Genomic DNA, 11,964 nt, shown 5'->3' on the forward strand with positions numbered 1-11,964 from the left:
CATACATGTTTTTGTCAAATTTGTAAAGAAGAAACTGAGACATCATGTGTACTGATTATTCGGGAGTCTGCATTTAGCGTTCATTTATGTCATCTACATCGATCTGTCATAGAAGATATCTAATGGTTAGACATATGTACAGGACATCTTCCTTCATTATATGCAATAAAGGTTAAAGTCATATCAAGAAGTCAAATGTCACATATTATGACGTCATCTTTTAATTCTTTTAATATCATTTGCATGAATGCACATATTGCCGAATACTTTACACTTCTCTTTTTCTGAGTGGGATTAATTTAAACTACCGTATAGCGGGTTATTTTAGCGAGGTGATGATTTTAGCTTATTTTGGCGTTTTGATGCTAGGCCGCTAAAATTTTAATAGTCAGTACTGTTCTTAGTGTTCATCTGCAAAGAGCTGAAACACTGTGTCCGCCCAAAATAAATTAAGCCAAAATTATAGGCATACCCTTAGCAGGCAAAACCAAATTTTACACCTGCCAAGAAAACCCGCTATACAGTATGTACGCGGTCAAAAATTGCCACAGAGGTTTTTCACAGGGTACTTAAAGTGCCTTTAAGACGTAAAAAGACCTTTACAGATTTTGTACCTCAGAACAAAGATTTTTTTTTTTCAAAAATAAATTTGAGAGAATTGTTGGCCTATCCATTATGTATTACCTTAACATTATGTGACTCAAGAACCTCTTTAATGGGATTGATGATTTAGTTTAGAAAGTCGGTTGCACGTAATTTATGCAAAATAATGTTTTACAAAACAAGATCAGGATGATAAACAGTAACAGGGAAAATGCTAATGTACTACATTTAGTACAACATATAAGCTAATAGAAACAAAATGTTTTGTCAATGCAGGATAAAAAGGACTTGATGAAGAGCCTGCAGTGTCAGTTTCCGAAGTCATCTTATCTACCACAGTACATCAGAGATGATAACTTTCATTGTACACAGTTTTCTCTACCTCTCCATGACTTAGAAAGAAACTTTTTCGAAATAGCTTCTCATCAACGATGGAATGAAAGCATTCCAAAAGAATGGTCTTTCTTTGGAATAGAAATAAACCAGAAAAAAACATCAGAGCGGATCACGAAGATTTCAGAAATAACAACAAAAGTTCCAGAGATTACTGCTGAAGGACAGAAATGTTCTGATAAATCTGAAAAAGGAACACAAGATATGCTTCGATACTATCATGATGCTGGAAAAGCTTTATATTTTCCTGAAAATGGTTTGGACGAAGAAGTAATTATTGATGTGCAATGGTTTATTGACGCCTTCAAACATACCATCACAGACGAGCTAAATTTCAAAGGTATTCCAGTGACCCAAGCGGACTGGGAAGAATATTACAAGACAGGACATTTGAAAGACCGACTTCTCACAGAGATATGGAAACACAAAGATGAAGAGTTGTTTAAAAAGCTAAGGAAAATAGACGAAAACAATGATGTGAGAGGCGAGTCTTATGACAGAGATAAACAATTTCTACAATATCACAAGGAATCACTTCTCAATTTTATGCAAAGACTTGGTCTGTTGGCTCTTGGCGAGGACTCGCACTACGTTCCGTGCATGAATCGGAAAGAGATGGAGACAGTTATTCCAAATATCATTCATACATCAGAGAATAAATCATCCGTTCTTATTTTTCAATTTACATTTCTCCCATTTTTCTTGTTTTTTCGTCTTGTTGTTGCTTGTATGCAGGAAAATGGTTGGACTGTACTTAAAACGCATGGAACATCTTGCCTCTACAGAAACGCTGCTTTATTTTCATTTGATAGATACAATGTTGTATTATCCGTCACAGAAGACTCTATACAACTTCAGATATATCATTCCATGTCAACTGGTGTTTTGGAAAGGGATAAAACACAAAAAATCCAAGGAAGAATAGAAGAGATATTAAATGATTTTGTTGGAAGATTTCACAGGAAGATGTTGTTCGTAAGAGGCTTTAGGTGCCGGATGGACAATACAAATGCGATACCAGTGGATATCAAAGATCATTTTCTGTCTGAGAAAGACATTCCAAAGGACGACCAGGAAATAATTTGTCCTCTGCATTCCATGTTTGATCGACATACTATCAATACCAAAGAATTCACCAGATATTGGAAAATTTAGATGAATGCAAAATAATGCAGCATAAAAAATCCCATTTTTGCAGTTTGCAGATAGTACCAGTTTTTAGTGTATCCTCTTAAAATTGTAAAAACCGACATATATCGACCAAATATACAAAGTACAGTGTATTATATATATAAAAAAAAAAGAATAATGAATATTATGTATCGCTCGCGCCACGTTTGTGTATTTTGATTATATCATAACTAAAACAATGACTAACTAAGGCTGTTTTTTTTTTTGCAAATAATATTCTATTATACATTAATCGGAAAATAATTTTAATCTTTAAAAAAGGATTTTTTTAATGCAAGCAATCTAAACATTAATCATTAATTTTGCAAGATTTTGCAATGAACTTAGATTTTGGTCTTAGCCCTAACTTCTTTTTTCTAAAACGTACGGGTGCCCATATTGTTATGAATGAGCAAACATGGAACTAATGTTTACCATGTGTACAATGTATCTTCATGTTAACATTATAAATATTCGGAAGGATTTTGTATTAAATGTCTTTATATGTATTCATCACGGTGCCAAATGCCAATACATGTATGAAAAATGCTAATGGAAGTCTATTTTAAAAACAACATTAAACTGTTCAAGGAAGCCAATTTTGGTAGAAAATAAAAGTTTTATTTTTAACTCGTAACAATTACGTTGATAGAACATATCTTTATTCATTTTTTAACGCCGCATCCAAAGGTCTCATAAATCAAAGACATTGATCAGCTTGTAAACAAATAACTTTAAATGACATTTAACATTATGCAGCTTTACTTATTCATTTTATTTATACGAGAGTTGTTAGAAGTTCTTATGAAGCTACATGTACTACCATTTGATTATTATTGTCTTTTTTACGTGTAGACAATTTCTAGCAGCATCTAAAAGTATTTTAGTTTATTTTTTGACATTTCCCTGTCTACACACATACATTTTAGTAACTCGGTGCGCCATGACGTTCAATGACGTTCCCATTCTTGGATTTCATTTTATGCGTTGATTATATATAAATGTCTATTAAACATTCATACACCAACCAATTCAATTCAAAATTTCACCAATTGACGTTTCATGAATGCTGTAGCGGCAGGTATAATTTCATAATTCTCTTGCGCTACAACTGTGCATTTTTTTTAATTTCATTAAAAAGTAATGTAATTTGAACGTTCGAAAAAGTAGCATGCTCCGTGAAGCATAATTTATCAACATAATATAGCTGTATATTCTTAACTATCACCGTAAAACTTCAAATCTTTGTCTATTTATTGGAAAAAAGATGAAGTTTTTATCTGGAGAGTTTTACCAGTATCATAGAAATAGTGCGCTCACGATAGAACCTGTCCGCGAACTTTTCTAACAACCCTCGTATAAGCATGGATGAAGTTGTTATTTTCATAAACTTCGAAAAAGAGTTTGCATGTATACAAGATTTGGAGCATAGAACACTGTTCTTCGACATACACAGGGATTCTCGTTAAGTTTTATTTTCCCTCGGTAAATATTTGTCAAAAATTAATGACCTTAATGATTATCGTATTTAATCCGCAAAACAAATAATTTGTTATTGATACCAATGCTATTTATGCCATCCAATGGAAGTCATATGAGTGTTGTCCCAAAAAGTCGTAAACAGGCAAGACAATTTAGTTTCCCCTTGCTTAATTATATTTCTTGTCTTGTGAATTAAAAAGCAATTACAATAAATTATTATTAATTTCAAGTTTCACGATGATATTACATTTGATTAAAAATAATGTAACAAAAGCTCATAAGGGTAGGTCAGCGCACGAAAGCAGGTATAATTTACGTGTCTTATAACGTCATGATCATTTGCGGAACTTGTAAAAGCAAAATTATGCGGTAAATAATTTGAAAACAATGACAATCTGACGACTTAAGGTACTCAAATAATATTGTAAGCAACCTAGGTGTCAAACGTAAGGATACATCTTTATGAATGGGAAAGACGCTACAAATCATGTATGAAATGAATAGGCAGGGTAAGTTTGAGAAACTTTCTCGACGTTGTTTTTGACGTTACAATGTTGTTAACCGTGCTCCGTGGTGATAAAACACATCGCTTTTAAAAATGGTTAACATGAGTTCCATGAAATCAAATGGAATAAAGTATTCATGCATCGATAAAATTAATGTTTTTACATATAAAAATGTGTTGATCTTTAATTTTGTAAAAATATTCAGATAATGAGGAAGATTATGTTCGTATTTTTTGAATGACCCTCGTATACTGTGATTCTGATCCCATTAAAAAAAAATTAACCCATGTGTTTACAATACTACAAAAAGTTTATGTAAATAATGAGATATATGCTTTATGCAGCGAAAACATAATCAAGAATCGTGTAAAATTTGATTGCTTGCAATTATAGTGGGTTTTTTTGGCATGTCATCTGGTTTCTTATTTTGACAGTATATCAACATCTATAAATAAATTGAAAATAAAAATAAATGAAGAACGTGAGAAAAACATGACAATAATTAAAGTCAATAAAAGATAGTCACAAAAATTCAAGAAATTGTGATGACTCCCGCCTTTGAAAATACCTTTGTTCTTCCTAAATCTATACCTTTATACATGTATATATACGTATCTATACTTTTTCGTTGACCATTCCTGCAATTTTAAAGAGAAATGCTTCTTTTGAAAGTTTTATTTTGATAGTTACAGCCATCCTGTATTGTTTTCAATTATTAATATGCTTTGCAAAAAATTAACTTGTTTTAGATAATTATATGATGCAAACAACAGAACTCGGATAGTACCAACCTCTAGGGGTAACATAATGGCGGAGATCAAAACAACAGTGTGATATTTAATATGTTCATATATACGAGGGTTGTCCCATAAAATCGTGGACAAAGCGTTTTTCTCGAAAAGTAATGGGCGCACTAAGCTGAAATTTTCAGCAAATGTTTCTTCATCATATTTAAGTGAATCATAATGTTTTTGATAATATATATTCAAAAATAAAAATTTTATTCTGCTTGAATGTGCACAAGGTACGGTCCTACGGCGCACGATAAAAATAGCAAGGTTATATTCGAGAAGACATAAGAATTAATTCGTAATGAAAGTTATCAATACATAAGATTAGGATAAAAATTATCCTAATTCCATTCCTTAAATCAATTCTGTCGTCTTTTTAAAAATTTCAAGGCATTTGGTTAATTTTTGGCAGTTTCCCGAGCATTTGAAATGGGAAAGTAATAAACATAATACACGAAAAATGGCGACTTTTTATGACGTTACGGCGCACCGGAGAGCAGTTCAGATACATTAGGATGTTGTAATGACATCTTAAGAGACATTAAATGAATACAGAAGAAAAAAAATATGAAACTATCACCAGATCTTTAGTTTATAAATAAAATGAAAGTTTTCTTAGTGAAGTCTTCGTGGCCGAGTCCCCAGATAGTACAAAACATATGGACAGACTGCCATTTGTAATAGCAAAGGACGCTGTCACTGTCGACCGTCGATGTGAGATTCTCTTTTAGTTGAATGATGGTGAGAATACTGTCTGTAACTTGCTAATAAATATTCAGAAGATCGCATGAGTGTGCCTTATTGGTTTCTTAACTGGTTATAGATACTCACATATGTAAATCAATAAAATTTCTAAATTTAAGTGGGGCTTATCCAACTTTAAGTTTAGCAAAGATGAAACGTGACGCTGTTTTAGACGTTATCATCCGTGCGCCGTAGGGCGATACAGTACATAACATAAAATATCACAATTTGTTTACCTTTGCATATATCTATTCGAAATTTGCTATGTATATTCATAATTTATCTATTAAAAAGTGGTGAAAATTTCAGAACGCAGTGATGATTATTTTTCAAACTAGACAACTTGTCCACGATTTTACGGGACAACCCTCGTATATAATTATTTACTTCACAAATAATATGTAACTTTCTCTTTTTGTCGCATTTTGTCATTATTTCTGTCTGTTAATGCAAGGTAGATGCTCTTTCCCTCAACTCCTTGTCCAAGGTTTTGGTACAGGGAATACAAGAACCTAGATCAAATCAGTCAAAATTTAATAATATATATTACATATCTTATTATTTTTTCATGATTAATGATAAAGCCTTAATGTCTCTGACTCTCAGATGCATTGAACAATTTGAAATTCCCCTAAACATTATCAACAAGCTTAGCATCGGGCAACACTATAAAAGTTGGTTGTCAATGGTTTTCTTTGGGTGTCAGTTTCAACTATACCCTTAGGATGCCTCAGAAGTGGCACATTTATTATCATACTGAATGTCTTATTGCTTTAGGATGTAAGCAAACAAAACCAAGAGGCCCACGGGCCTTATAGGTCACCTGAGTATCATCTAACAACTTTCGAACAATTGATTTTGGAAAGTATTTCAAACCAGAGGCCATGAAATTCAAATTCAAAATTTTGAAAGAGGCACCATTGCTTATCAAAGCTGTACACTTAGCATGCTTACTTTGGTTACTCAATACTCAGAGTAACAAAGAGGAATTGCATTTCCACTTTATAACCAGTTGTGCACCCCACAGCACCCACTGATCCTAGGGCCACATATTTCAAACGTTTGGAAATTTTATCATAAATTTTATTTCATCATGAATGGTTGGTTAATACCAAGGAGCAGATTTCAAAGAATTAATTTATTTTCAGACTATGTACACCCCCAAAGTACCCCTGACTTAGGGCCCTGAAATTGACCATTTTGGAAGAGGCAGCTTTCTGCATCATAAATATGTACTTGGATCACTGGCATAATACCCAGGAACAAAGGAAAAGATTTTCAAAGAATTTATACCTTTTCACTATATAATCATTAAAGCCCTGTCCTAACGCAAGAACCCTTGACCCAGGGGCCATGAAATTCACAATCTTGAGGTGGCATTCTTCCTCATCATAACTATGTACATAATTCATTGGTTATATACCCAGGAGTAGAAAAGGAGATTTTTAAAAAATCAATGTATTTTCACTATATTATCAATTGAGTCCCGCCCTAACCCAGAACCCCGACCCAGGGGCCATGGAATTCACAATATTTGAAGAGACATTGTTGCTCACATAACTATGTACTTGGTTAGTTTGTTTCATACCCAGGAGAAGAGAAGATTTTCAAACAATTTATGCAATGTTTACAATATAATCAATGTTTGCTTTGACCCATAGGTGCTTTCTGCCAAAATTAGTTGAAATTGTTTGAGCGGTTGCAGAGAAGATGAAAATGTCCAAATGTTAACGCATGACGCACAACGCACGACGACGGACGAAAACGGAAAGCAATAGGTCATCTGGGTTTACTCAGGTGACCTAAAAATCGTAGAAAGTCTTAAGTTTTGAAAGCTTTGAAACTGTTTTTTTTATAAGAAAGCATCGAAAAAGATTTACTGACCTCTAGTTTGTTTGATTCTCGAGGAGTTCTTTATCATCAAACATTTCATCATATCTGCACTCTCAGGAATTTTTGTATGCATTTCGTTCTCGATCAAGCTACATCAGACGCAAGCTTTCATTGACATCAAGTCTGTTTGACTCCTTTCAAGTCCACAACTGCCGTTTTGAATACTCTAGAGCGAACCGTACGCGCAAAATTTAAACGTAGGGGAAGAAACCATCGTTTATCACTCGAGCTGTATGTTGCTTTTGCTGATGGCAACATTACAAATCAATTTCTCTATATAATCAAGCATTAGTATTTTTAAACATGTATCAATCAATTTTTGCATGTAGTTTTTGTGCGATTGTTCGTCGTAGATTTCTCAAAACGTCAATTGAACTTTTGAAAGGAACTTGAATAAATTTGACGTCAGTCAAGTCTAGCTTGTAACTGACATAAGATTTTTAAATGAAAACAAAAAAAGTATTAGCGAGTGCAGTTAACGAAAGGTAGGATCTCCCTGAGTATCAAGCACTCAAAAACAAATCTTTTTATTTTCGAAGCTTCCTATTTAGAAAAATAGAAAGGTAAGTTTGAAAGCCGTTCCAAATTTACTCATAACGACAACCTCCAACTTTTTCGCCGACATATTAATAAGACATTCAGTATAACAAAATTGTTTTGGTGGTTTACAATTTTATACCAGGGGAAAGTATAAGCATCACCAACATTTAAAGCATAGAAAGGCAAAAGCAATTACTTCTACGTCTTCTGGACATATCTTCTTCTTTAGCTTTTCTATGTTGGATATCCTAAAAATATATTTGGACAGTTACTTTTTAGAGAAAATCATTCAGCCCTGGTGAATAATAAAAGCTAGAAATCAGCCAAAAAGGACCAAAATATAAAATATATCTAATCTAATTAAATCATAACCGTAAACATATGTGTTTTACACCAGTTGACAGGTTCTAATGTTCTCGCAAAAGTGCTTAAAAGCATCTAAAAATTCGTCCGGGTTGAAGTTCATTTCATTTTCGCAAAAGTATTGAGCTAGACGAGTAGACTGTTCACGCATTCTCTCTTTAATGTCATCTGCCTCATCCATTTGAGCATCAGCTTTCTATCAATTGTGGTGAATGATGTCATTTTCGTTATTTCAATTTATAGATATTATTCTTAAAAGGATAGAAAGAGGGTACGTACATGTACGTATAATGTTTAAATTTTTAGTCTCTCTTTTGTATAGAATTACAAATATTCAAAATAAATATTGGCGACTTTACAACTTTATGTGACTAACAAGCTGAAAAAAGAAAAAAAGACCCATAAGGTTCTGAAATTTTGCACGTGCTTTTTGATTGTACTTGTCATTATTAAGCTAAGATCACTTGATATTTCTTATTTCTTTCCTCCAGTTTATAAACAATTCTAAATATTTTACACTTATAGCTGGTTTGAGACAAGCTTATCCTGATCCCTACCTCTAAGAAATCGGTATACTGTGTTTTCACTTCATCATCGGTTTGTTCACAGTTTTGTTTAAGTCTCTTAATCATTCCTCTGAGCTGATTAAATTCATCAATTACACCATTCATCAGAAACCTTTCAAAACATTAATATGCTCAAAACATATTATTCTTAACATGTTTCTTATAGTGTCTTGAGGAATCAATATAAATTATCCACTGCCTGGAATCATAGACTTTTTGCAAAATCGATGATACCAAAACATTGGAAAACTAACAAGAATGTCTCGTGGTAGTTATAAGCAAATTGAATACCTTGAAGCGTTCTCTAAAGGTTCCTGCAAGGTTTTTACAAATTCCAGAGCACCCTGGTTCCTTTGTTCCGATGTCTCCACCAAGTAATGGAGGAAAGTCATTTTGGGGATATTTGTACTCGACTTGGTGTTCATAAGGGACTTGAGAGAACTTATACGAATTCCTCGTGCATTTTCAAATGCACTTCCCTATATTTAGAATCAATCTGCCATCAATTATGTTTTACCAACAATGCCGTTAACATTTGTCTTTTATACAAGACATTTGTATATATATAATTCTTTTATATAAGTATTAAATTCTTTAAAATTAAATCGTTTTTTTTCCAAAAAAAAAAACAAGATGAGAAAATACCTACTTTGTTCAAGAAATTTCCTGTGTGTAAAACGTATCGGAGAAAAATCTTCAGTGACTGATCCTCACATATAAGATCTCATGTCTTTAAGAAAAAATCAGACTGTGTACTTATTACGTTGAGTTGTGCGTTAAAATCAGCCTTCAGAAAAAGAGCCTCAGTTCGAAATTCATGGTTTGGAAGTTGTGTCATGTAATAGAGGAACTTTTTGGCGTCTTCAAGGTTTTCAGCATTACCTTCAAATTGCTGAAAAAATTCAATCTGCAAATTAGAAATAAAGTGTTTAACTTTATAGAAATATATTCAATCTTGAATCTTTTTTTAAGCTTTGTTTTTAATTTGAGATGCTTAGCGAACATTTCAAGAACATGTTTAAATTCTGGAGACTGCAAGAGAATGTCAACAAGCCTCGTCACGTTGTGGAAGAACTTCTTTCAGTCTTTTTAGCTTTTCAACTTCAAACTTTTCGTAGTCTCCATACTGCAGAAGTTGAATGATATCTTTTATCGGTCTTCCACATTGTTTCAAAAAGAACTCTACATTTATTTTTCTCATCTGGCTCAAAGTTGATCCCTTCAAAGTAAAAGAGAAAGTGAATCCTCTTTTGTTGGTACAATAAATGACTGATAATTAATACTCTTAATCACATAAGGGTGCAGTCTTGTATTCAACTATATATGAAATTAAGGACTACAAATTGTATTTCCTACAAATATACATCGACTACAAGTATTGCTTCTATTTTTTTTATTACCAAATAAAACAAAATTACGGGGACTAGATATCGAATACCTGCAACAAAATCCTCCATGTTCATGATTTTCGTCACCCTTTAACTATAGTCCTGCTGGACAGTTATAACTGGTGACGTAATGTTGTATATTATTGTATTACAGTTAATAGGACCTTAAATCACTAATTTGAAAAGGTCCTACATATAGGGAACCCCGATTTTTAACTGGCGTAGGAATTTCAAAATATATTATGGATTCTGTATAAGATTACGCCAGGCGATGGGCCAGATATGAAAAAGATGACGTTAAGGTAGGATTCTTCTCTGGTTTCTGACTAGATGAAACATTCAAAGTATATTTGCTTATATGTCTTATATATTTAGGTGTAAGGGATTTAAAAGACCATATTTTTCTTTCCTCATCACAATTGTACAACTTTAAATAGAAATGATAAACTGCGACTGAAAAATAGTAGGGACTATATTTTTGGCAGAATGGTGGCGTATGAAAATATCATCTTTTCTGCCTCTCAAAATTATAATAGAACAATGAATTTAGATATAATTTTTTGATAATCAGAGACTTGCAGAAATTTTCAAATGTAAGTTAGATTAATAATAAGGGACTAAACTTTCAAAATATATCAAATAAATATGATTTTTCAAACAAACTAGAACTATGTTAGCTTTGAAACGCTTCCAATCAAAGTACAGAGTTGAATCAAAAATCCATAAAAAGTATTTTTTTTTCTCTCTTAGTAAACGATCAAAACTTTTTGTTTTTGTATCATTTTGTACATTTATAAGACTACTTTATTATATGTGAAAATAAGAAAAAGTTAAATATAGGAAGCATACGAAAATAACTAATATATCCTTAAAAATTAAGAAAAACAGAGAAAATTCGGATTAGCCAATATCCAGTTTAGTTATATTATTTATGTAAATTTGGTAATAGCCTCCTATAGGCCTAATATAGTAAATTATTATGCTTCCTGTCAGTTTGTCTCTATATAACCCATACCCTACTATTTTCGCATAGTGGTCTAAGGATTTATATAGCGTAAGCATACTATGCCGAAATAGTGCACGGCCTCATTTTCTGAATAAAATACTTCAGTGCACAAACCGGGAATCGAACTCACGACCATGAGGGTGCTAGTCCGATGCCTTATCGATTACGCCACAGAGACGATCACTGATTAGGAGAGTTTTATAAAATATATAAACTTAATTTATACAATTGACACAAGAAGGAGAAAATAGACAAATATTATTTGAAAACAGTTATATTTATTCTAAGGAATCTTAGATAAATGTGTACAACAAAGTTTCAAACTAATTACATACAGATCGTTAGATGAATTGATATCATGGGGTCATTAAAACGCTTTTTTATATAGCGCTTGATTGAAGGATGTAAAAGAAAATTATCAATGGGAATCCACGTCTGTAAACAAATCAGTCTTACTAACAAAACAGAAAATAAAGATGAGTATCTTTGGGACAGAAAATCCTGACTTATTTAGAGAAA

General features: G+C 32.5%; 2 protein-coding genes across 3 annotated transcripts in view; one reads left to right on the top strand and one right to left on the bottom strand.

Annotated features, from left to right (window-relative positions):
• LOC134234505 (uncharacterized) overlaps positions 1-2,386 on the top strand; it is a 36,135-nt gene extending 33,749 nt beyond the window's left edge. For both annotated transcript variants that reach the window (XM_062716583.1, XM_062716584.1), the window contains one exon: positions 880-2,386. In XM_062716583.1, coding sequence (XP_062572567.1) covers positions 880-2,151 — 1,272 coding nt within the window. In that variant the 3' untranslated portion in view covers positions 2,152-2,386. The remainder of the gene's footprint in view (positions 1-879) is intronic.
• Positions 2,387-8,481: 6,095 nt separating this feature from the next.
• On the bottom strand, positions 8,482-9,954 carry LOC134234506 (FH2 domain-containing protein 1-like). Its single transcript, XM_062716585.1, has 4 exons — positions 9,701-9,954; positions 9,343-9,530; positions 9,043-9,163; positions 8,482-8,681 (listed from the first exon to the last, which is right to left on the bottom strand). Exons 2-4 carry the CDS (start codon positions 9,474-9,476, stop codon positions 8,511-8,513), a joined length of 426 nt encoding a protein of 141 aa, XP_062572569.1. The 5' UTR covers positions 9,477-9,530; positions 9,701-9,954; the 3' UTR covers positions 8,482-8,510.
• Positions 9,955-11,964: the final 2,010 nt, after the last annotated feature.

The sequence above is a fragment of the Saccostrea cucullata genome, unplaced genomic scaffold (assembly GCF_032062105.1).
Source record: "Saccostrea cucullata isolate Sc308-1 unplaced genomic scaffold, CSIRO_AGI_Scuc_v1 ctg3715, whole genome shotgun sequence".
NCBI lineage: Eukaryota > Metazoa > Mollusca > Bivalvia > Ostreida > Ostreidae > Saccostrea > Saccostrea cuccullata.